The 24,031-nt window shown below is 51.5% G+C and overlaps 2 protein-coding genes and 1 long non-coding RNA gene across 5 annotated transcripts in view; 2 read left to right on the top strand and 1 right to left on the bottom strand.

Annotated features, from left to right (window-relative positions):
• The window catches only part of HK1 (hexokinase 1), a 68,494-nt gene extending 58,918 nt beyond the window's left edge, over nucleotides 1-9,576 (top strand). The window contains exons 15-18 of the mRNA XM_043476741.1: nucleotides 1,248-1,431; nucleotides 3,511-3,666; nucleotides 6,838-7,071; nucleotides 8,692-9,576. Coding sequence (XP_043332676.1) covers nucleotides 1,248-1,431; nucleotides 3,511-3,666; nucleotides 6,838-7,071; nucleotides 8,692-8,836 — 719 coding nt within the window. The 3' untranslated portion in view covers nucleotides 8,837-9,576. The remainder of the gene's footprint in view (nucleotides 1-1,247; nucleotides 1,432-3,510; nucleotides 3,667-6,837; nucleotides 7,072-8,691) is intronic.
• Nucleotides 9,577-10,370: 794 nt separating this feature from the next.
• TACR2 (tachykinin receptor 2) lies at nucleotides 10,371-22,518 on the bottom strand. 3 transcript variants are annotated; one of them, XM_043476743.1, is made up of 6 exons: nucleotides 21,483-22,518; nucleotides 19,719-19,913; nucleotides 16,184-16,337; nucleotides 15,362-15,558; nucleotides 11,897-12,007; nucleotides 10,371-10,785 (listed from the first exon to the last, which is right to left on the bottom strand). In XM_043476743.1, exons 1-6 carry the CDS (start codon nucleotides 21,872-21,874, stop codon nucleotides 10,719-10,721), a joined length of 1,116 nt encoding a protein of 371 aa, XP_043332678.1. In that variant the 5' UTR covers nucleotides 21,875-22,518; the 3' UTR covers nucleotides 10,371-10,718. The 3 variants fall into 3 exon arrangements, with proteins under 3 accessions (XP_043332678.1, XP_043332679.1, XP_043332677.1); XM_043476744.1 differs by having other exon boundaries at nucleotides 10,371-10,737; XM_043476742.1 differs by having other exon boundaries at nucleotides 10,371-12,007.
• On the top strand, nucleotides 15,814-16,890 carry LOC122446473. Its single transcript, XR_006270882.1, has 3 exons — nucleotides 15,814-16,063; nucleotides 16,202-16,306; nucleotides 16,491-16,890. It is a non-coding gene; the product is annotated as an uncharacterized LOC122446473 (long non-coding RNA).
• Nucleotides 22,519-24,031: the final 1,513 nt, after the last annotated feature.

The raw sequence follows: 24,031 nt of genomic DNA, 5'->3' as shown, positions 1-24,031 counted from the left end.
CTAGTACTACCAGTTCCCGGGCCAGGGATCGAACCCCAGCCCCCTGCGCTGGGAGCACAGAATCTTAGCCTCCCTGGACCGCCAGGGAAGCTCCTTTCTCAGGAGAATCATCAGAATTTCAAAGAGATCTGTGATAACAAAATGGTGAGGAACCATTGCTTTAGAAATACACCCTGGACATGCTCAGGACGCTGTCCTTCGGTGAACTAACCACAGGCCTCATTGTAGAACACACAGGAGAGTTTATCCAGGCAGAGTCCATGACCAAGTTTAATAAGAAAAGATATATGGATATATGTGGCTAGATAGTAGACAACCCCTCCATGTATTAATAGTATTTTATATATGCATGCGTGCTAAGTCGCTTCAGTTGTGTCCTACTCTTTGCGACCCCGTGGACTGTTGCCTGCCAGGCTTCTCTGCCCAAGGGATTCTCCGGGGAAGAATATTGGAGTGGATTGCCATGCCTTCCTCCAGGGGATCTTCCTGACTGACTCCTGCTTTGGCAGGCAGGTTCTTTACCCCCTGGGAAGCCCAATTTTATATTTATATATATAGTGTGTGTGTGTTTGTATCTGTGGCCAGTGTGTTGGGGGGGTGGGGGAAGAGAAATGGAGAAATACCCTTTCAATCTGAATGCTGCATAAACCTCCACCACTTTTAAGATGCATCCCTTTGCTCTAACACCATCTTGTATTAAAGTAAGCATAGCCCTGCTTGGTGGAGAAGGAAATGGCAACCCACTCCAGTACTCTTGCCTGGAAAATCCCATGGACGGAGGAGCCTGGTAGGGTAGTCCATGGGGTCACTAAGAGTCGGGCACGACTGAACGACTTCACTTTCACTTTTCACTTTCATGCATTGGGGAAGGAAATGGCAACCTATTCCAGTATTCTTGCCTGGAGAATCCCAGGGACAGAGGAGCCTGGTGGGGTGCCGTCTATGGGGTTGGTCGCACAGAGTCGGACACGACTGACGCGACTTAGCAGCAGCAGCAGCCCTGCTTGGACAGGTGAACATATGAGGCTCTTAGTATTGGTGCCTTGGTATAAAGTGAGTTAATCAAATGCTCTGGGCAGTTTTCATTCTAACTTTCCCATTATATTTTGAGATTTTCCTGGAAGACGTAGGGAAAGTAAATGTTCATCTCAGAAGTGTGCCTTGGTGGAGCCGCAGGCCTAGTTGCAATCCCCCTCCCCACTAAGCATGGTGACATGGCCATTCATTCCCCACTTTATGTATTTCAGGGACTGGCAGCAATGCCTGCTACATGGAGGAAATGAAAAACGTCGAGACGCTAGAAGGAAACCAGGGACAAATGTGTATCAACATGGAGTGGGGTGCCTTTGGGGACAACGGGTGTCTGGATGATATCAGAACAATCTATGACAAACTGGTGGATGAGTTTTCTCTAAACTCTGGGAAGCAAAGGTAATTTCATCTGGCAGAGGAGACAGGACGGTGGTGGGGGGTGGGGGGGCGGTGGGCAGGGCACGTGGCTGTGTTTCTGCCTGTGTTTTTTTTTCGGCCGAGTCATGTAGCGTGTGGGATCTTAGTTCTCTGACTAGGGATTGAACCTGGGCCCCCTGCAGTAAAAGCGTGGAGTCCTGACCACTGGACTGCCAGGGAAGTCCCCTGCCTGTTACAGTGGAAGAAGTTTCTAGTGGGAGGGGGCTTTGCACAGAACCTGGAGACTGTGGTCCCTCAGGTTAACTCCTGACCTTTTCTTTTGGCCCAAAGAGAACAGAGAGCTTAGGGGTGGCAGCAGCATGTGGTATGAGACGGCCCGGGTTGATGTTCTGTCCAGGTGCCTCCTCTGGGTACAGGGTGGCAGTGGTCACACCATCCTCTCAGTGACCATGTTAATTCTGGAATATTCTGGTCTTGCTGTTGCTCTGTTTCCTCCCCAGAGACTAGTAGAAACCTCTTGGTCAGCAGGCTGTTCCCTTATTTAGTGGAAGCAGAACACACTTGACTTGCAGTTGTTAATGGGCAAGGGAAGTTAGGATGTTGCCAGTGGGGGTGGGGATGGGAGTGGGGGGCTCCAGGTCAGGGGTGAGGCTTAGGCCTGCTGCCGTTTAGCCTTCCCACAGCAGACCTCTTGCAACACCTAGTGGCTATTTGGAGCTTTGCAGCTTGGGTTTCAGGTACCCTCCCCAAGATGGCAGTGTTCCCCCTTCCCAGCAAAGAGACAAATGATCTCTTGTCTCAGGCTCCCAGGGATCAGGCCATCCTCTGCCACAGCCAAGATGGGGTGGTCTAAGTCACGTCCCCAGGAGCAGAACGAAGAGCTGGGGTAGAACCTCTCAAACCTAAGTGGCAGATCGGCTAACCTCAAGATTTATGTCTTCTCCAAATACCACCTATGCTGCATGTTTTTCTTTAAATCAGCTTGTATTCTTGAGTTTAATGAGGGAGGAAAAAACCAGTATTACCATCAAATGGATATAGTGAAGAAGAGCGTTATTTCAGTCCTACCTACTGTGCCCACCAAACGCTCTACAGGAAGACCCTCTTTGTTAAAAGGGAGATCTGTAGGGGTTGGAAGGGGTTAGAGCCATATCAGCACCAAAATGTTCCACACCAAGGAGATGTCTCCTTGATGGACTGAGAAAGACTAGGTGAGAATTGATGATAGGTGTGCTATTTCTTAGTTTTTTTTGTTGTTGTTTTTTCTGTGGAGTACCCCAGAGCTTCTGGAGTACCCAGATTCCAGGGGAGCCTCCCCAGCTTAGGGACCCTGAGATGGGGTGTGTGCATGGAAGCAGTTAAACCCCTTGTCATTTCTTGAGGCCCTTGGACATGGAGAGGGCAGGAATTAAAAGCCCCAAGAAGAGGTGGCCCCCAGGGGTGTGGTGGCCGCCTGGGGCCCCCAGCCTGGGTGGCTCTGTCGCTCTGTGGGTGCTTGACCAGCACCCTGGGTTGCGGCAACACCTTCCAAAAATCGAGTGGAAACATTCCCCGTGTTGTCTTATCCCTTTAAGCTGTTTGCTAGTTCTCCAGTTAGGTGTTGAGCGCTTGACTGAGAGCAGCACTGTGTTGTGCTGGGCCCTGGGACACAAACCTGAGCAAGATACTCACGCTCTGTCCCCTCGAGGCTTTCACTTCAGGGATGCCGAGAGGCGGAGGGCCCGTGTGTGTTGGAAAGAAGGGAGGGTGCCTGGAAGCTGAGACAGGCAGGTGAACCGTGGGGAGGGCAGACCCTTTGGAGCAGTGATGGTTGAACTGAGAGCTAGGAGCTTGAGTGGGATTTCACCAGGCAAAGGCAGGGAGTCGGGTGAGGAAGAGGATGATCCAGGCATGAAACAGGGCTGGTGGTAGGTATCGTGTCTGATCCTGGGAGGGTTGGGGATTCCTCAGCACTTCCCGGTCTTGCACTTTGCCTCTGCCAGGGAGCACAGGGCTGGGTGCGTGGGGTGGTGATGCCCGTGAGGCACAGGAAGGTGCCCATGGTTACTGCGAGTCCAGAGGCCTCCTAGAAATCCTCCAGCTTCCCTCCTCTCGTTCCAGATATGAGAAGATGATCAGCGGTATGTACTTGGGTGAGATTGTCCGCAACATCTTGATCGACTTCGCCAAGAGGGGCTTCCTCTTCCGGGGGCAGATCTCTGAGCCGCTGAAAACCCGGGGCCTCTTTCAGACCAAGTATCTCTCTCAGATCGAGAGGTGAGTGGGCAGGGCCTTCAAGTCACAGGTGGACCTGGCCCTGGGGCTGTGATGGGGTTGGTAGGCAATCTAGGGGACATTTTGGCCGTTTGTGAGGGTTTTCTTATTCTCTGGAGTAGTATACCTGAGCAGTTGCATGTTGAAGTTCCATAATTTTACTGTAAATCATTCCCTTTTATTAATTCTGTATGTTAGGGCATTATATTGATTTGTTTGAAATCATCCTGTGTGTAAGTAGGTTACATTTCAGGATAGGAAAGGTGCATCACAGATATTTGAGTTGAAGGAGCATCGAGTCCAAAAGAGCCAAGCGCCACTGGTCTGACCTCACCCTCTTCTCCTCTGAAAGGCAGCTGGGGATGCAGGGCTCACCACCCACAATGTCCCAGCGAGCTGCTTCTGTCTTCCTCCTGTTTTTCTCACATGGAGTGAATGTTTCATCTCTACCATCTCCATCTTGCACAGTGTACTGTGGGAGAAAGTAGGAAAGTGCTCAGCAAAAGCGCTTGTGCAGAAGCCTCCTACATTTTAGGATGGTTATGATAGCGGCACTGGGCCAGGGCTTGCTCCTCATTGTCCCCCAAGCCTGGGTCTGTAACCTGCAGGTGAAACCCACTGCCCACCAGAACCCATGCAGTAAAGTGCTCACTGCTGTAGACAGCCACCCCGAGGCCCCGACCTTGGAGGTCTTGAGCACCCAGAGTGGTGGCATTTCACAGCCTCAGGGGAGGGAGGGGCCTTGATAGGGAACCAAGTTTCCCACTTCCTTCTCTCTTCATTCGCAGTTCACCCACGAGCCAAGCGTGGAAAATAGCAGCCAGATAAGGAGAAGAAAATATCAGTGAATATTTCTTGTTAATACTTTTCTATCATGGTGAAGTGAAAGTCGCTCAGTCGAGTCTGACTCTTAGTGACCCCATGGACTTCTTTACGACTTCTATCCGTCCATGGCCTTCTCCAGGCCAGAATACTGGAGTGGGTAGCTGTTCCCTTCTCCAGGGGATCTTCCCAACCCAGGGATCAAACCCAGGTCTCCTGCATTGCAGGCAGATTCTCTACCAGCTGAGACACAAGGGAAGCCCTTTTTATTGTGGTAGATACACATAACGTTAACTTTATCATTGTGACCATTTTGGAGGTGGACAGTTCAGTGGCATTAAATACATTCACTTTGTTGTTCGACCATCAGCACCATCCATCTCCAGAACTTTTTCATCTTCCCAAACTGAAATTCCGTACCCATTAAATACTAACTCTCCATATCCCCCTCCCCCAGCCCCTGGCAACCACTGTTCTACCTTCTGTGTATGACTTTGACCTCTCTAGTGACTTCATGTAAGTGGAATCATACAGCATCTGTCCTTTCACGTCTGGCTTACTGCACTTAGCACAGTATCTTTAAGGTTCATCCATGTTGTAGCATGTGTCAGAATTTCCTTTTTTAAGGCTGAATATGAATAATTCCTTGTATTGTATACACCACATTTTGCTTATCCATTCATCCATTCATGGACACTTGGGTTGCTTACACTTTTTGGCTGTTGTGCATAATGCTGCTATGAACATGAGTGTGCAAATACACGATCATGTCCCAGCTTGCGATTCTTTTGGGTGTATACTCAGAAGTGGAATTGTTGGATCACATAATTATTTTATTTATTTATTTGAAGGAACTGCTATACTCTTCCGCAGTGGCTGTACCATTTTACATCCCACCAACAGTATTTACAAGGGCTCCAACTTTATATCCTCGCCAACACTATTTGTTTTTATTTTTCTTTTAATAATAGCCATCCTGATGGGTGTGAAGTGCTGGGGAAGGTCTTTTCAAGTGTCATATCAAAGGGAGAAATAATAAAGAGAAAATTGCAAATTTTAGCTGCATGGTTTCTGTGAGTTAAAAACAATATCAAACAAGCTTAAAAGACAAAACAGCAAACCAAAGAAAACATTTGCATTCTATATGACAAGATACAGAGCGTGGCATGGTGGGTGAGAGCTTTGGTAGTTTGGTCCTGAGACCTGCTTTATGTCACTGGCTGTGAACTCTGGGTGAGTCACTCAATCTCTTCCAGCCTCAATTGCCACATCTTTAAAATGGGAACAATCAAATGTGGATCAGTTGGCTGTTAGGAAGAGGAATGAAGTGATATATGTAAACACCTGTCACATAGCGAGTCCTCAAAAAAGGCTCACTGCTCTTGTCACTGTTGTTGTCATCATCCTTGTTTCACTGTCAGCTCTTTCAATCTCATGAGGAGACAAATATCCCAGGAGACCAAGCGTCAACTTTCAGAAAGGCACTTGCCTTCTGGGTCAAAAGCCCTTTGACCCAGAAATGTATCCTAAAGGGAAAATCTGAGTTGCACACAAAGACTTATAAAGAGGAATGTCACCAGAGTGTTACTTTATAGTAGCAAAAAATTTCGTTAAATTTCTCTAAATAAATTATGGTCATTTCCAGAATGGAATATTATGGCAGCCTTTTTCAATCCTGGTCTTGGATAAGGAGGTAGGAACTCCCTCAGATACACGAAGAAAAAAGCAAGAAAGAAAACCATATATAAAGGGCAAGCCCACAACATTATTAATCAACTATGTGAAAGTGAAAGCCGCTCAGTCATGTCTGACCCTTTGTGACCCCATGGACTATCCAGTCCATGGAATTCTCCAGGCCAGAATGCTGGAGTGGGTAGCCTTTCCCTTCTCCAGAGGATCTTCCCAATCCAGGGATTGAACCCAGGTTTCCTGCATTGCGGGTGGATTCTTTACCAGCTGAGCCACAAAGGAAGCCCATTAATCAACTATACTCTAGTATAAAATAAAAATTTAAACATAAATAAATGACAAGCCTATTTACATATCAGAACAAACGCAGTTTAATGATATTCAAGAAAAATAGATTGGAAGGAAATACATTTAAACCTTAATAGTGTTCTCCCCAGTGTTGGGGTTGTAGATAGTTTTAATTTTCCAATTTTAACTTTTCTAGAGTTGCCAGTTTTTCAACAACTTGTAATACTTTGAGGGTCATTTAAAAAAATATAATTTTGAAGGGAAGAGAAAACCCCCTGACCCTTTTCGTGGATAAGCTCAGTGATTTGGGGCTGGCCCCTGCTGCTCTCCGGCGGGTTCCCTTTCATCTGGCCTCCTGGCTTTCGTCCCCCACAGCGACCGATTAGCGCTGCTGCAGGTCCGGGCCATCCTCCAGCAGCTGGGCCTGAATAGCACGTGCGATGACAGTATCCTCGTGAAGACCGTGTGCGGGGTGGTGTCCAAGAGGGCGGCGCAGCTGTGTGGCGCAGGCATGGCCGCCGTGGTGGATAAGATCCGCGAAAACAGGGGGTTGGACCGCCTCAACGTGACTGTGGGCGTGGACGGGACGCTCTACAAGCTTCATCCGCAGTGAGTGCGCTTCCACTGGGGTGGGCGCGTGGGCGAGGCCCCTTTTGGTTCTGGGACACCAGGATGTGACTTCCCACCGCCCCGTAAAATTCCTCACCAGGAACACAGCCGGCCTGCAGGCTGTGTGGTCAGGGCGGGGCTTGTTTGGGACGAGGAAGGGACAGCAGAGAGAAGTGGCTTAACTTGGCCAGCTCACCCTGTGGTCCTGACATTTCCTGCTTGCTGCTCCTCTCCGGCCCCTTGTATCCTGGGCGGGGAGCAGGAAAGCAGGTAAGGGTGGGCGCGGGCTTACCCATCAGCCTGGTGGAGAAGCAATTTTTTAGAAGTGGGGAGAGGGAGTGAAGGAAAGGGAAAGGACCCACTGTCTTGTTAACCTGCTACATCAGATTCTGTCAAGAGTCTTGGAAGGCAGAAGCAATCGTGGCCCTGGGCTTTTGGACCATGGAGGCGGGTGGGATCAACCTCCTTTTGGCCTGGAGTCCCACATCCCATGCTGGAGGAGAAGGGGTGGGCCCTTCTGCTCTTTGACCCGCCGCATGTCTCAAAGCTGGGCTCTTATGAATGGAGTGACCTTATTATTGTCGAAACAGAGGTACTTTGGCCAGTCGAAAGAGGGCTACTAACAATTACACTGGGACTGTTCCCAAGTAAACCAGCTATAATGTTACTCTACTTGAAAGCAGGCCTACCCAACTCAGCATGGACATTGCCTGCCTACCTCACGGCCGTGGCTTGGGATGGAACAGGCTGTCCGGCTCCATCCCCACCTGTTTCTTCACCTTCGTCACTGTCCTTGTTGTCACTGTGTTTATTTAGAGCTAGTCTTTGGAGCCCAACATGGACAGGCTTGGGTTTAATCCTGACAGCACCCTTTATAAGCTGTGCTCAGCTGATTCATCTCTGTCTAGTCTCCTCTTCTTTGCGGGATAATAACCACTGGCAGACTGGACATTAGGTATATAAAGTGTGGGACACCTAGCAGATACTCAGCAGAGGGCAAGCAGTATTACCTCTAGGAGCCCCGCTGCCCTGAGCTTTCTCACCTGGCCATATCTCATTTGCAGCACAAAATGCAAGAACCCAGAGTCGCCTCTCATTTAGAGATTATGCTTCACTTGGGGGCAGAAAGGAAGGCTCCCGTCCGCTTCAGGTGCTGATGGGCTGGGGTCTCAGAGGGCTACAAGCTAGGGATGGGTGATGTTTGTTTCCATGAAGCCTGCTGAGCTGAACAGCTGACCCGGCCTGGCCCGCCTCAGTGGTCCACGCCCAGGTCTCTGCACCCCCTTCTTGGATTTCGGTCCTCTAGGATCCTCAGGCTCTGAGGATGGGAGCTGTCTGGGTGTGTTACTCATGCCATTGCCCTCAGAAGCTGTCCAGAGGAGCTCGTTTTGGATTCTCCTTGTCTCCCTGCTGCAAATTGTAATCAGATTGGCCGTAAACCCGCTTTCCTCCTAGCCATTCTCAATAAGTCTCCGCTGCTTCAGAGCAGCCCCACCCCTCTCACTTCCCTCCTTCCCTTCTCGCTTCCCTCCTTCCCTTTGGCTGCTTCAGCATCTTCAGGTGGGTCCGGCATCTCTCCTATTCCTCTACCAACCCATCTCTATTTTTTGTCCTTTTCAGCTTCTCCAGAATCATGCACCAAACCGTGAAGGAACTGTCACCAAAGTGTAATGTGTCCTTCCTCTTATCTGAAGACGGCAGCGGCAAGGGAGCTGCCCTCATCACAGCGGTGGGCGTTCGGCTCCGGCAAGAAATGAGCAGCTAAGAGTCCTGACCCCCAGCCTGCTGCCCTTCCAGCACTTCTCTCTTCAAGCAGCGACCCCTTATTTTGCCCAGCGAGCTGTGCTGGGAGACGCCGGCGCCAGAGCCCGCCTGCACCACCGCAGGGAGGAAACCAGAAGCCCACTAACGGCGCGTAACGTAGGGTACAAAATAGAGTGTGTGCTGTTGATAATCTCCCTGCCCTCCAGGTCTCTCCTCACCTGCCCTGCCACTCTGCATGATTTGATTTCAACCCGTCGTATGTTCCCCACGTGTGAAGTTTAGTGGCGTCCGTTTCTAATTTATGCATTTGTCCAACAGTTATTTATTGGCCCAAGATGAAAAGTCACACCATCTGACAGGCCTTAAGGGCCTCCGCTGCCCGTCCCTGGGGACCCATCCCCCATGTGCAATGTATTATCACCAGCAGACACTGCCGGGACTTCTCCTCCCCTGGGTGCAGCGGCTGCCGCTTCCTCCCGGCCCCGCACCCACTGCTGTCTGGTGTCCCATCTGGGCATGGCAGTGCCACCGAATTGTGTGTCCGTGGAACTGGTCACAGCCACGTTGTGACAGTCTTGCTTTCTGTCTGTCTTGGGGAGGGGAGGTGGGCAGTCCTGCGGGAAAGTGTCTTGTCTCCATTCGGGTAAAAGGAACCAATCAAGAAACAGTACGCTCATTGGAATTACCCATCGCTTTTGTGAGCCATGTTGTATGACCTAGTAAACTTTGTACCAATTCAAAGACCCAAGTGACGCTTAATGACTGGGGAGCAGGGAGGATGTTGGGGGATGTGGCAAAAACCAAACCCTGGGGGGTTTTGTGGCCTTCTGGGTCGGAAGTTTGAAAGGAAGGCTGTGTTCTTTAGCCCACAGCCTTCTCTTGGCTCAAGGACTTGTGTGCTCTCCCCATGTCTTCTAGCACCTGCCCTCCAGGCTCCCTGTTGCAGCCCCAGGGGCCTGCCTTGGGGAGGGATTCCTGCACCCCCGCCTTGACCCCTTTCAGAAGGTAAAGGCCTCTGTCTTCCAACAGCCTGCCTTCCTCACCCGTAGCTGGAACAAAGTAGAAGCTTGGCTTGCAGGGGCTGTTTGGGTTTCCCGAGAGGACGGGGCAACACTGGCCCCCACTGCTCCCGCTGTTCCCGAGCAAGTCCTGCCTTCATCATCCTGTCCGCCAACTCCAGGCCAACAGATGAAGAGACCCCCTGCCCTGAGTAGGTGAAGCCTTGCAGCAGCCCTGGGTAGCAGGGTTGTGGTGCTCTCCCCCCGCCGCCCCCCGCCCCCCCAGCCATCGAAAACTAACTCCTTCTATGGGAAACTGGCCCTTGTCCAACCCTTCCATCCCTGCCCCACCTCAGCCTCGAGGGTGCTGTTCCACTCTGTGGCTGCCATTTTGGATTCCTCCCCCAAGCTGTCAGTGGACCCCACATCCGTCCACATTCTGGTACCTGTGACTGCACTGCCGTGTGAGCCTCCCCGGCCATGGTCACCCCTCTGCATGACCATGGTCACCCCAGGACTGACTGCATGTTCACTTGGTTGGTGAGACCAGGGTCCCTTTATTGGCACTGCCAGCGCCTACGGCACAGTGATTTTGTGGCGAACACAGGTAACATCAAACTCTAGGTGTGCGTTTACAGCATTACGTGGTTCTTCTGGAAGGGCCCGAGGCACGGAAGGTGAGTCAGCAGGCGGGGTGAGGTGTGGACCCGGCTGGGCCTGGAGCTTTCTAGGGGATAGGACAGTTGGTGTTCTCTGCCTGCCAGCTTCTCGAGCAGAAGTAAGGGCGATGGCTGTGTTGCTGACTTGCAGAGGCATTCATGTCAGACGGCTGCCATGGTAGTAATGAAAGTCACGGCTGCTGTTTATGAGGGCTTCCCAGGTGACTCAGTGGTAAAGAATCTGCCTGTCAATGCAGGAGACACAGGTTTGGTCCCTGGGTCGGGAAGATCCCCTGGAGGAAGACACGGCAACCCACTCCAGTATTCTTGCCTGGAGAATCCCACAGACAGGAGCCTGGTGGGCTACAGTCCATGGGGTCGCAAAGAGTTGGACGTGACATAGTGACTGAGCACACACGCTGTTTATGAAGCACTTAACATGTATTGGACTTGATGATTTATGGGCATCCCTCCCATCATCCTCACAGCCTCCCTGCAAAGTAGTTTTGCAACTGAAAGAAGAAGGCAATGTGAAGGTCTTTGTCTTGAGACCACCCAGCTGAGCCTCCTTTTGACCCCTTAACCACCACCTCCCCTGGGGTGGATCTGGGTTCTTAGATGCTAAAGCAGAGAAGCCCTGAATTGGCTCACAGGTTAGGGGCTTTGCAAAATTCAGAAGCTTCTTTCCTTGTGTCTTTATCCTGATAATAAATCACTGCCATGGTTGAGTACTGTCCACGGGTGTGTTTTGTTTGGTTCACACAACATTTATAAAAATGTGAGCCAAATTTAACAATTCTGGAAGTTTCACAAATTTGGATTTCGGGCTTTTCTTGAAAGATGTAGAGGATCAGTCACATGGCAGCATTTGCCCAGAACTGATCAGCTACTGTCCCCTTTGGATTCCTATGCCCTCCAGTTTGCCACAGTCCCCGCCATTCCCTATTGCCCCACCATTGGAAGTCAGTTATCTTTTATCAATATATCTACAACTTTTCTTTTATACTGGGTTCAATTTACTCATTTTGTTGTATGCCCCAGGAAGGCATTTGACCTTGCAACTCCTGGATTAGACAAGTGTTAGCTCACCCTGTCTTCTTTGAATTATTGGATCCCCTGAAGCACTGTTTGAAGGGCTAGCTGGGAAAGGTAGTACCCACTGCAGAGTTCCTGGCCCCATCTCGTCTCTCCATTGATATACTCAAGGATGAATCATGGGCCAAACTTTCAGATGTGGTCCTTTCGACTGTCTACTTCTCAAAGTTGCCGAGCTTCCCCCTGCAGCCAGGCACTAGGCTTTACGGTTCAGTAGACACTCCAGCCTGGGGGCTTTCAGCCTGCCCGTTGACAGCCTCATAGGGGGCCACATCCCCAGACATGAAAAAAATCTCTTTAGTGTGACACCTGTTGACCCTCGTGGAGAGGGATGGAGTGTGGGTCAGCTCCATCTTGTCCTCCTCGGTTGGCGTGACCCATGGACAGCAACGGAAAGCAAGCCGGAATCCAGAGCGAAACCTGAGGGGTGGAGGGTCATCTTGAGAAATGGAGTGAGGGAAACAGTATGGAAACTGCCCTGTGGCTGCCCCACCTCCAGGAGCCGATCTCCCCTTCGGAGGAAAGTTGCTTCGGAAGTTCACTCCTAAGAGTTCAGGGTCTCTGGAGGACTTCCCTGGTGGTCCAGTGGTTAAGAAGCCTCCTGCCGATGCAGGGGACAAGGATTCGATCCCTGGTCTGGGAACTAAGACCCCACATGCCTGTGCAGCTAAGCCCATGACCACAACTACTGAATCCCAAGCGCCCTAGAGCCTGTGCTCCACAACAAGAGAACCCACTGAAATGAGACACCTGCGCACCGCAACTAGATAGCAGTCCCTGTTCACCGCATCTAGAGAAAAGCTGGTGTGCAGCAAAAAAGACCCAGGGCAGCCAAAATAAATAAAGAATAATAAATAAAAAATTAAAGAAAAAAGCTCAGAGACACGTTCTTTAGAGGACTGGGGTTTTGGAAGCAGCCAGAAGTAATCTGGAGCCAAGTCCAAGTTTGAAGTGGGTGATTAAGCTGGACAAGACCATTTGTTATTACAAACAAACAAAAACAAACCAAGTACAATTATAACACAACAGATTTTCTTGTTTGATTTGTTAATTGGCTTCTAAAGGAGTATGCAAAGAGGAATCTTAAGAAATTGGGGCTTTGGCAATGTTGGCTGGAATGAGGATGCTCTCCAAGGGGACTGCTTTGAAAGGAAATATGCACATTGAACTACTAAGTTTGGGGACATTTGCTTAAAAAATAAGTGAGCTTTCCCCATGGCAGCATGAGGGTCCCCATGTAAATGAGAGATCAGAGGAAGGAGAAAGTGAGTGGGAGAAGTGAGATGGAGCTGGCAGAAGGTAGACACTGTCCTGTCAGGAACAGAAATAGATGAGGCCCTGTGTGGTGCAGACAGAGGCAAACAACTGAGTGGTCTGTTCCCAGGAGATGCAAGGTCCTGTGTTTCAGAAGCGTGGACCTGACGTTGGTTCTCCCCCCTGTAGCTCTAGAGATTCCATGGTGCAGCCCAATAAATGCCTTTATTATGGGAGCTTCATGGCCATTGTCCATTATACCTGCACTCAGCATGTCCCAACCTGAGCTCCCTATCCTCTTCCCCCCATGCCCCTGACAGTCATCCTCATCTCAGCTCCTGATAACTGACCACCAAGAACCTGGAGTCATCCTTGACTTCCTCTCCATCAAATTCTGTTGACTCTACCTTAGCAATCTCCAGACTGACCACTTCTCATGCATCTAAACCCACCATCTCTTGCCTGGTGGGATTACTGCAACTGCCTAATCTTCTCCCTGCTTCTCCCCCTTGCCATGTTCCCTCTGCCTGGAACTCTTATCCAGATAGCTACCAGGGCCCACTCAGGCCTCAAGTCTGCTCAAAAGGCCCCTCAGTAAGGCCTACCCTGACCATCCTGTAAAATTGCAACCTTTATGCCCATTACTTCCCCCATTACTTCCTGTCCTCCCTTACCCAGTTCTCGTTTTTCTTTTTTTGCTATAGGATTTATCACCTAATACACACTGTGACTTATTGACTCATTAGGTTTTCTTATTGTCTATTTCCACCTGCTCCCCCTAGAAGGTCAGCTCCCTGAGGAAAGGGATCACTGTTTTTGTTCACCAGGGTATCCCAAAGGGCCTGGAAAAGTCCTGGGCACGCACAGCCACTGGAGATTATTTTCTGGAGAAGAGGAGATTGCACCAGGAGGAACAGTCCTACTGCAGGGCTGGTGTCTTCAAATACTGAACGATTAGAGGTTGTTTCAGCAACTCATAGAGCCGTGGCGTGTTCAGACTCCCACAGACGGTGTCATTGGGTACCCGTGCATAGACACAGAAGGCTGGGGGCCCTCCTTGATGTGACAGTCCCTGTCTCTAAGTTCTCACTTCTACAACTGCATTAGAGAAAAATGTGTGATGTAGGGATGAGATTACAGACCTTGGAAACACATGGAATTCTTGGTGTACGAGTTTAGGAGAGTCTTCCTTTCTGAGACTCAGTTTCTTTACCTGTAAAATGGGGATAACACCCCCATCTGATTACACGGGTAGCCCTGGTGGCTCAGATGGTGAAGAATCTGCCTGCAATGCAGGAGAGGCAGGTTTCTCCCTGGAGAAGGGAATGGCAACCCACTCCAGTATTCTTGCCTGGAGAATTCCATGGACAGAGGAGCCTGGTGGGCTACAGTCCATGGGGTATACTTGCCTGTCAGGAGACAATGGAGGGTTCTGATGCCTATTAAACATTCAAAAGATAAAAGTCAGTCTCTCACTTCCTTCTGGCCTGCCCCAGGTGGGTAGGATGTCTGAGCAACAAAGGCTCTACTGGCCTTATGAATGACCTGGATATCTGTGCAGAGAGGTAATAAAAAAGGCCCAGGGTCAATGTCACTCACATCACTGCCCTGTTAAGGCCAGGACTCAGTGTTCACCTCTCACCGACTCTTCCCTGGCCCCACCGTTCTAGGCTCCTGCTTGGCCCAGCATCTCCCACCTGTGCATGTGCTCCAGAGCAAATGCCAGTCCCTCAGTGAGACTCCACTTCTCTAGAGGTACGAGAGTGGCGGGGAGTGAGAATTGGGCTCCTTCTTCCCTGGCAGTCTCTGCCAAGGTCATTTCCTAGCGCCCCTGAAAGCCCCTCCTGTGATCTTCCAGGGAGCAACCCGTTTCCCCTCCAGCCTTGGCCCCAGGCCTCAGGTTGAGTGCTTCATTCTGCTGCGGCTGGCACTGTTCTCGCCCACTGATAGTCCTCAGTGCGTCCTCAATGTAGAAAGCTCTTAAAAACATCAGTACCTCCCTCCTTGGTTTTTTGTTTTTTTTTCTGTCTTTATTGAATTTCTTACAATATTGTTTTTTTACGTTTTGGTTTTTTTGGCTGATAGGCACGTGTGATCTTAGCTCCCCAGCCAGGGATCAAACCAACACCCCCTGCATTGGTAGGCAAAGTCTTAACCACTGGACCACTAGGGAAGTAGCGAAGTCCCTCCCTCCTTTACCTGGCTCCTTCCTTCCTCCCTCTCTGACTGTCCTTTTGCCTCTCTGCCCCTCCCTCCATCTCTCTCTCCCCGCTTCTCTCTTCTCCTTGTCCCAGGTGCAGCCCCCAGAAGAAAGAGCAGGAGCAGGCAGACGTGAAAGCTGTGGCCTGGGCATTGGGCAAAGCTTTGGGGAGGGGGTGGGGCTCGAGTGAGGCCCAGACAAGAGGGAGGATTATGCTGGGGGATCCCTGTGAGGATGGCAATCCCATGGGGGTGGGTGAAGCTGTGCAGGGGGGTCCAGACGGAGCCAGGCTGAGGAGAGGGGCTGGGGTGAGGGCTCACCTGTGGTTGAGGCAGCAGTAGATGATGGGATTGTACATGGTGGAGCTCATGGCCAGCCAGAAGAGCGCCAGGTAGACCTGCTGGATGAACTTGTGGCAGTAGATGTCCTCCTGGAAGGTGCCCAGGATGAAGTAGAGGTGGTAGGGCAGCCAGCAGATAGCAAATGTCACCACCACCAGCACCATGGTCTTCACGAACTGGTCCAGGAGACACTTGGGTCACTCCTCAGCCCGGACGCCCCAAGCCCCAGTCTTCCTGAGGATGGGGGTGGGGCACCCCTCATGCCAGCCTGAGAAGCCCTCAATAATCAGGTCCCCTCTGCATCCACAGCCTCAGACCCCCAGAACACCTGCTACCCAGGCACTCCTGGGCCCTCTACCTGAGGGCTTTTGCTCAGGCTGGTCTCTAGGCTCACACTGCTGTCTTTCCTTCTTAGTCCTCACTCCTCAAAGCCCAGTTCAAGGCCACCTTCTCAAAAAGGCGTCCTGGATCCTTCTTTGAGCAAAGCAGCTCCCCTCCCTGGAGAGTGGATGAGCTCTCGCTCCTAACCCCATCCTTAGGAGAGACCCTGCCAGCTATGGGTCCGCAAGACCCCCACTCGCTGCAATCTGTGCCTGTCACGACAGAAAGACCAAAGGCAAGTCGACCGGCCTGGGGAAGCAGGAAGGAAGGCTCTGGCCAGAGACTTGGGACAAACGCAAGGTACACGCGGAGTCCATCCTCCGCGGCGCCCTTTCGGGGGTGGGCCTGGAACGGCCGATGCCGAAGCGGGGCCAGACTTCCGACCCCTCCCTGACCCCGTCCCCTGCCCCCGGAGTTCACCTTCTTCTTGGCCTGCAGGTGGCGCAAGTTGGCACCATGAGCCTGGTGCCCCGGGACAGAGCGTCTCCAAAGCGTGAGCCCGATGACGCTGTAGGCGACGAACATCACCACGAGAGGCAGGAAGTAAATGAGGGCGATCACTACGAGGTGGTACCTGGAGGGAGAGTCAAGGGCCTGGGCACCTGGCGACCGCCAGAGCTCAGTTCCCAGGACTTTGCGGTGCCCCTGAGTTTTCCTGGCAGGCTACCCCGGGGCCACCTCCCAAGACCTTGGTTTAATTTTTTTTTTTTTTTTTTTTTTATTTAAGGCAAACCGACTAGCATATGTGCCCAGTGAGGGCTTCCCCTTCCGCAAAGGGGACACCAGTGTAAGCTCTGAGTCCTTCCAAGTGGCAGACAAGTTATCAAATGAGGAAATAAAGAGGAATGAAAAAGTTAACCAATACATTTGTTAAAAACTTATGACATTAAGCACAAGTGAAAGTGGCTCAGTCGTGTCCGACTCTTTGCGACCCCATGGACTGTATAGTCCATGGAATTCTCTAGCCTAGAATACTGGAGTATTTCCCTTCTCCAGGGGATCTTCCCAACCCAGGAATCGAACCGGAGTCTCCTGCATTGCAGGCAGATTCTTCACCAGCTGAGCTATCAGGGAAGCCCCATTAAGCACAAAGGAGGAAGTAAAATTACATATCCCACCCCCACCGCTATTAACGATTTGGAATATTTTCTTCCAGAATCATGCATTGTATGTGTGTATATACACATGTATTAGATAGATTATGTATATCGTCTATATCTGCATCTGTCTGTCTAGATAGATTTCCTGGAGTAGATATGTTTCTATCCTGCACCAGCATCCCTACCAGGAAATGGGGAGTGAAGACGGGCCACACTGTTCAAGCTATCGGATCACTTCTTCCTGTCCGTGAGCATTGTTGGGAACGTGGCTCACATCAGCAGACACACTTTCTGCTGTGAGCAAGTGGCCTGGAACACCACTGATGGTGCTCATCCAGTCCCCATGGAGGACACCCGGGGCTGTGTTGAGGTCCTTTTATTTCCTTTGGGGTAAAGGACATGCATGCTGCCCCTTCTGGTTTCTGAGTGATGCTGCAGTCATGCTCTGACAAGACCCCGGCAGGAGCATTTGGTGAATGGACCCCAGACCCCTGGCTCTGTCATGTGACCTTCTTCTAGGAAAACTGAGGTGTTCCCAAGCCACCTCTCTCCTCCACATGTGCCAGCCTTTCTGGGCCCCTTTCAAGAGGTGCTGCCGCCTGGAGGGAGGAGAGCAGGTGGGTTCTTCCCTAAATATCTCCCCTAAAACCTGAGTTTAGAATTTGACTTTCTAATAACAAAATGTCTGGGGCCTCCTAGACACCCTGATCCCCATCTATCCTACTGTGGAGCAGGTAAGGAGAGGAGGAGCAGTGAATGCCAGGCCCCTGTCACCTTTGATTGTGAGGTCACAGATAGACCTTGAGGATCAGCTGAGCCATCTGCCTCAGTGTCCAGATCCAGGAACCGAGGCTCAGAGAGGCACAGGAAGTCTGTGTCATGTGAAACAGCTCTACAGACTTAACACCTAAATGATTTCCCTTTCACTGAGAATCAGCCCTGTGGAGTCAGAAGACCTGGGTTCTTGTCCAACCTCTAGTTTAAAGCATGACCTTGGGCAATCAGATCTCTCCTTCAGTCTCAGTTTCCCCGTTTGTAAAACATGGAGATAATCTCCACCATGCTTCCCAAGTATGAGTGATCCCCCTTTGTTGTCTCATTCTTTTTTTGGGGTCGGTGCAGGATAGGGATTCACTCTGGGCTAAGTTCCCACCAGAAGGGAGTGCCAAGGAGCTTTGGGGACCACCTTCTAGGGCCTGCCAGAATCAGGAATGGCTTCTCTCACAGCTGAGACTGCCTTTTTTTGCATTTTGATTTTGCAAGTGTATGCGCATTTTCCTGGAGAGGGCATCTGTCATTTTATCAGATTCATACACACAGAATGTGAGCCTGTAAGGATGGAGCCCCCAATCTAAATCTCAGAAGCTCCCTAACCCAAGAATGAATAAGAAATTCTCACACACAAGAAACCAAACTTTCGTCCAAATCTTCTCAGAATTCGAAGTATCACCAAAGTATACCCTCCTAGCCCACCTCTGCCCTCTTGCTTTCTGCCGTTGTCTGAATCAGGGTCAGAAATCACCAACCCCAGAAAACTGGTGGGTGGTACCCTGAATTCTCACCACTCCGTGCGTCCAGGAGAAAAGCTCCATGTTGAGGTGGAGAAACATCGCCGCCCAGTGGCCAGTCTCGAAATGTCCTGCTCCCATCCCTTCCCTGAACCAGGAAGAGGGGCGCGTCCCTACATGGACACCGCCCAGGGAGCATTGAGTCCCGAGAACGTGGGGTACAGGGTGAAGTCAAAGACCCATGGCAGGGCCTGCCCTCGAAACACAACAGTCCCCAGGAACAGGCTTCTCAGAGGAATGGCGCCTTCTGGCCGGTGCTCGGGACTGGGGAGCGGTGGGGGCCGGCGTGGGGAGAGGGCTGTCACGGGGGGCGGGGCGGGGCCTGAATTGTCGCCGTGATTCGGCGGCTCTGGGCTCAGAGCCTGCGCAGCCTTGTGCTTGCGGCAGCCAGGCTTTTCTTGGACTAAGTCTGGCAGGTTTGTTTTCGTTTGTTCCCGTTTAAACGACCACATACTGGGCGCAGGTTCTGCTGCAGGCTTGGTACCAAGTGCCTCACAACAACCCCTGAGTACGATGCTCCTGCGAATCTCCTTGGAAAGAGAAAGAGCCAAAGGCTCAGAGAGGTTAAGTGACTCAAAGGATCCTTGAGCCAGCAGGGGACAGAGCAGGATTCCAACCCAAATACTGTCCCCAGAACCTCAACCAATTCTTTATCCTCTATTTTGAACTTCCAGGGTGCGTGGGGATGACAGAGGCACGTGAAAAGTAGGCGAACTGAGGCCCAGAAAAGGAAAGGACTTACCCAGGGTCACACAGCGGTGGCACCGTGTCTGACTTCTGCTTTCTGCCCCATCCCCTAGCCCATGGTGCCTGCCTCAACTCAAGGCTGTCTCCAGGCTCCTCCTGAAAACATCCCAGACTCCACCATCTGCCCTTTGTTTCTGCCACCCTGATATGCCCCTTATTTAAGCAAGAGTGTTGAGACTGGGCTCTGAAGCAGGGCTGCCTGGATTTAAATCCTTGATTTACCACTTAGCAGCTGTGTGGTCCAGGCCCTTAGTTTTTTTAGTGCTTTGGTTTCCTCATCTGAGAAATGGGAATAATAATAACACATCCCCATCCTGTTATGAGAATTAAATGGGTTCATGTATGTAAAGTGCTTAGACCAGACCAGACATTTACTGAGTGCTAAGTGTCACTTTTAGTTGATACTGTGCTCACATTACCCCCAGTTCACTCACAGATACCAGTGCACTCACACACTGCACATGTGTACCCCATGAATGTGCATGCATGCACACACAGACACATGCACACACACCATGTTCCCCCACTCCCAGGCCTTACAAAAGGAGCATCTTGCCACCGCTGTCTTCAGGCCAGGCCACCACGCACTTGGTGGCGCCCTCATCCGTGGTGACGGTGGAGTAGAAGCACTGGGGGAAGGCGAGCGCCAGGGCCACCAGCCAGATGCCGGCAATGACCGCTCTGGTGCCAGGAGCTGAGAGCCGGGGCTGGAAGGGGTGGACGATGGCCATGTACCTGTGAGCAGAGGGCGGTGTGAGTGGGGGGTGCACTCCCATCAGACCAGCCTGCATCTCCTCTTCCCACTCCAGGCCCACACTCTCCAGTCCTATTCCCCGCACCCAGATGGTGACCTGCAGAGAGCTGCCGGGCTGGTGACTGTCTTGTAGACACGTGGCACACTAGTGCCCTAAACCTCTGTCCACCACGTCACCTCCTTCTGAGCGTGGACATGCTCTCGGAAGGCCACAAGAGGGCAGTGTGCCCACACCAGAAGTCCGTCTGGGGCATTGTCCTGCAGCTCTGCCCTGCTGAGTTCCTCAGCAACACAGCCTCTCTTCTGTTCAGACACTTTAACAGAGCCCAAAGGTCTTCTGCACAAAGCCCAAAGCAGCTGCCCACCAGCTCTCTGAAGTGGAGGAAGTGCTCTACATATGCAGAAATGACCTTGGTCCTAGATGAGCCTCTGAGTCTTCCTCCCTGGGATTAAGCTGAATCTTGAGAAATGGCCAGGACAATAAGACAATGCTCAAATCCCACCCTTTAGCTGATCCTGATACGATATCTGATATACTATCTGCCCCATCCTGAAACACAAACCCTAGCGCCTCAAATCCCCTATCCCCTTCCTAATATTTTCCCATAGCCCTCATGACCTCAAAATACAATATATAATTTATTTAGTCTTGTGTTTCTATTTAAATTTTCACCAGGGCAGGCATCTTTATCTGTTTTTACCTGAATGTGCAGAACAGTATCTGTATATAGTGGGCACTGAAAGTAAGAATGAATGAAGAAATGAGTGGACGAGTCTCCATTATTACCATCCGGACCTGAGCCGCCCTCTTCCTTCCCCTGAGTTACTAGTCAACCGCCTCCTGCCTGTCTGGACTTCTGGCTTCCATCCTGCCCTCTACAGTCCATACTACCCACCCCCCACCTGACCTTTAAGGCGGAAGTTCCATGAGACTATGCTTTTCCCACTGGTGTATGTTCCCCAGTGCCTGAAACAGTGCCTCAAATACTTATCGGGTGAATGAAAAAGTCTTAGGTGACTTTAAGATCTGCCGACTGATCACTCCTCCACCCTCCTGCCCCCATCCCCTGCAGAGGCTCAGTCTGCAGCCCCAGAGATCAGCACCCAGGAGGTAATTGGCCCCATCGTAATTATGTGGTAACTGCATGCAGTGTTTAATTTCCCCCCTCATATAAGCTATCTAGGAATAGGAAACAATATAAGCAATTTCCTTGTAAAAGAAAGAAACGAAAACAAAAATCAACTCCAGAGAAGATCACTCCAGAAGGTCCCTGAAACACTGTTGCTTTTCCCCTATAGCCTTGAACAGCCATCTAGGGCAAAGTTCTTTCTCATGTCTAACCTTACCCTTTCTCGTCTCAGTTGCGCAGTCCTCTGTGAGACTATTCCAGGTGCATAGCTTAGGATCATGAACAGGTTAGGAGGCAGTTAATTCCCTGGGTTCTACCCTTACTTGCTGTGTGACTGGGGTGTGTTATCAGCCCTCTCTGAAGCCAACACAGTGAGCCGGCTCCCCCCAGCTGCCCCACTGCCCCGCTGCCCCTTCTTGCCTGTCAGCAGCAATGGCAGTCATGGAGTAGATACTGACGAACATGGCTGTGATGGGGAAGAGGTTCTGGAAGTAGCAGAAGGCACGGCCAAAGTACCAGATGTTGTGGCTGGCATAGACGAAGTTGAAGGCAGCGTTGAAGGCAGCCATGCAGAGGTCGGCCAGGGCCAGGTTGACGATGAAGTAGTTGGTGACTGTGCGCATCCTCTGATGGGCCAGAATGATCCAGATGACTGTGGCATTACCCATCACAGCCACCAGCACCAGGGCCAGGTAGGCTGCGGTCCACAGTGCCAGCTGCCAGCCGGGCATGGAGAAGGCTGTGATGCCCGTGGCGTTGCTGTCAAGGCCAGATGAGATATTGATATCGGTCGTCACGACACAGGCCCCCATGGCTGCCTCTGGGTCTGGGGACAAGGGGTAAGGCTCCTTGGCTCCCTCCAGGCCCTGGTGCCCTGTGGGAGCACACAAATCCTCTCTGAGTGCAGGGAGCAGAAGGAGTGGGTGCCGAGCCAGGAGCGTCCAGGGAGCCGGGGGGTCACTCCCAAGTCTGAAACAGAGATGAGTTAGGCTGAGCAGAGAGCCGGGTCCAGAGCCCTAGGCACTTCAGATTCCCATGTCCTGGCCAGCCTTCTCCAATGTCACGTGGATATCTAGAATCCAAGACGTGGTCTCAGAGTAAGAAGCATCCTCATAAATCATCAGCCTGTGTCTTCACTGCAGAAATGGAAAAACAGTTTCCAAGTGGGGACCAGCCCAGGTCATGTAGTAAGTTGGTGATAAACTCGAACCCAGGTCCCTCCTGATGTGGTTCAGGGACCATTAGGGCTCAGAGGTGTTCAAAGTAGCTGTCTGGATCGGGCAGGTCAGTTGTGCAGCAGGCGGTCTCTCCAGGCGCTGGGGTGCAGGCGGGGCGGTCTTCCCGCTGCTCTCTGGGCGGGGCCGTGCGGCGCGGGGCGGCAAGGGCCTTGGCAGAGGTGCTGTCTTCTCACGAGCTGGGGCTTTGCCTCCACCCTTCATCCCACCTCCTGCGTGGATGGCCCGGCTTCGTCTCTTAGGAAAGATTTAGGACTGGCTGCTGAGGCAGGGAGAGACCCAGGGAAAGTGGGGGGTGGCAGAGGTGGGGCCTGGCATGGAGGGCACAGTCCTCAGTAGGGTGTTTACATTCAGCAGGGCCGCAGCTACATCTAGAATGTGACTAGGGGCACAGGCTTGGGAGCCTCGGGGACTCTAGGCAAGGACTCCTAAGCCTTTTCGAACTTCAGTTTCCCCACCTGAAAAAAAAATAGGAACGATACAGTGTGCATCTCACAGTGCATTGGTGAGTTTTAAATGAGATAGTGTATGTTAAGTCTGTTTAGCACGGGAGCTGACGCATAAAAGGCGTGACAAGGAGTCGCAGCCCCATGGGAAGCCTTGGGGCCTGCTCAGGGCTCTGTGGCCAAGATGGAATGCAAAGCATGTCCAACGCGTTCTCAGGTGATGCTAATGCTGCTGGCCCAGGGGCCTCACTTTGAGAACCACTGTCTTAGGACAAGGACAGGGCTCACTGCCTCTCCTGTGAGCTCCAGAAAACCCCGAGGGGCGGCCCGCAGACTCCACTCTTCCGCCCCGACTGTGTGATGTGTCGGGCACTGCCTGAAGCTGCTGTGTCTGAGTGACTATACGTGTATGTAACAGGCATGTGTAAGCACATGAACATTTGTGTACCTGTGCACACCCGTGGGGGTGTAGACCATCAAGACCCGGCAGCCTCAGAAGGGCAGGGCATGTCCCTCCTTAAAGCCTGGAGGGTTCAAGTGTGCTTCATCTCCTTGGACTCCATCCAGCCTCCGGGGACCCCTACTCCTCCCGTGGGTGTGTATACTGTAGGACCCTGGGCCTCCTGCCCTCCCAGAGTCAGCTTAGGACACAATGGCTCCCACCCCATGGCCAAGCCATGGGGCAGAGGGAGGCCTGTTCCCTGTCTGGACTGGGCCACCAGCCTCTGTTTGGACAACTGTCTTTTGCTGAATGACCTCTGCCTCTGATGTTTTTTGGTGGGAGAGCAACAGACACTCCAGTTTCAGGGCTTATTTGTCTCATGCTCCACTGACCAGGGTTTTGGAGGCAGAATGTGTAGAAATAAGGATGTAAGCTGGGGCAACCTACTCTGTTGGTGGTTCTGCCTCCTCCTTCAGGCTGTGAGAATTTGAGTTTCAGGTACAGGCAGAGTGCAAGGATAGGACACCAGAGAGTGTATCACCCATCAGAGAAGCCCCAAATAGTACCCGTTTCTCCTCCCCGCCAGCATCCCACCACCTCCAGTATTTACACGAGGATTATGTTTTGGAGCTGTTAAATCTAAGAGTTTTATTTCCCCCTTAAATCATCTGCTCTTGTAGCTTTCCAACTATGTACTGGTGTGCCTTGTAGAAGGAGAGGGTGGGGCCACCCTGGACAGAGGAGCGTGCGGAGCTGGCCTGTGAAGTCCATCACTAAACAATGGACATGAAGGCTGGTCTTTCTCAAAACAGGAAAACATTCTGAATTCCTTTAGCTCCTCTGCAC

This window comes from Cervus canadensis, chromosome 8 (genome assembly GCF_019320065.1).
Source record: "Cervus canadensis isolate Bull #8, Minnesota chromosome 8, ASM1932006v1, whole genome shotgun sequence".
Classification (NCBI taxonomy): Eukaryota; Metazoa; Chordata; class Mammalia; order Artiodactyla; family Cervidae; genus Cervus; species Cervus canadensis.
The sequence above is the reverse complement of the archived record's forward strand: the minus strand, read 5'-3'. Positions and strand labels throughout refer to the sequence as shown.

Excerpts from the sequence above, each read along its gene's own strand:
- TACR2 (XM_043476742.1), bottom strand. The coding sequence starts at position 21,874 with ATGGGGGCCTGTGTCGTGACGACCGATATCAATATCTCATCTGGCCTT. Across the intron at positions 16,338-19,718 it reads GGTGGCAAGATGCTCCTTTT|GTACCACCTCGTAGTGATCG; the intron begins GTAAGGCCTGGG and ends CTCTCCCTCCAG. Across the intron at positions 12,008-15,361 it reads TACTGCTGCCTCAACCACAG|GTTTCGCTCTGGATTCCGGC; the intron begins GTGAGCCCTCAC and ends TCCACCCCTCAG.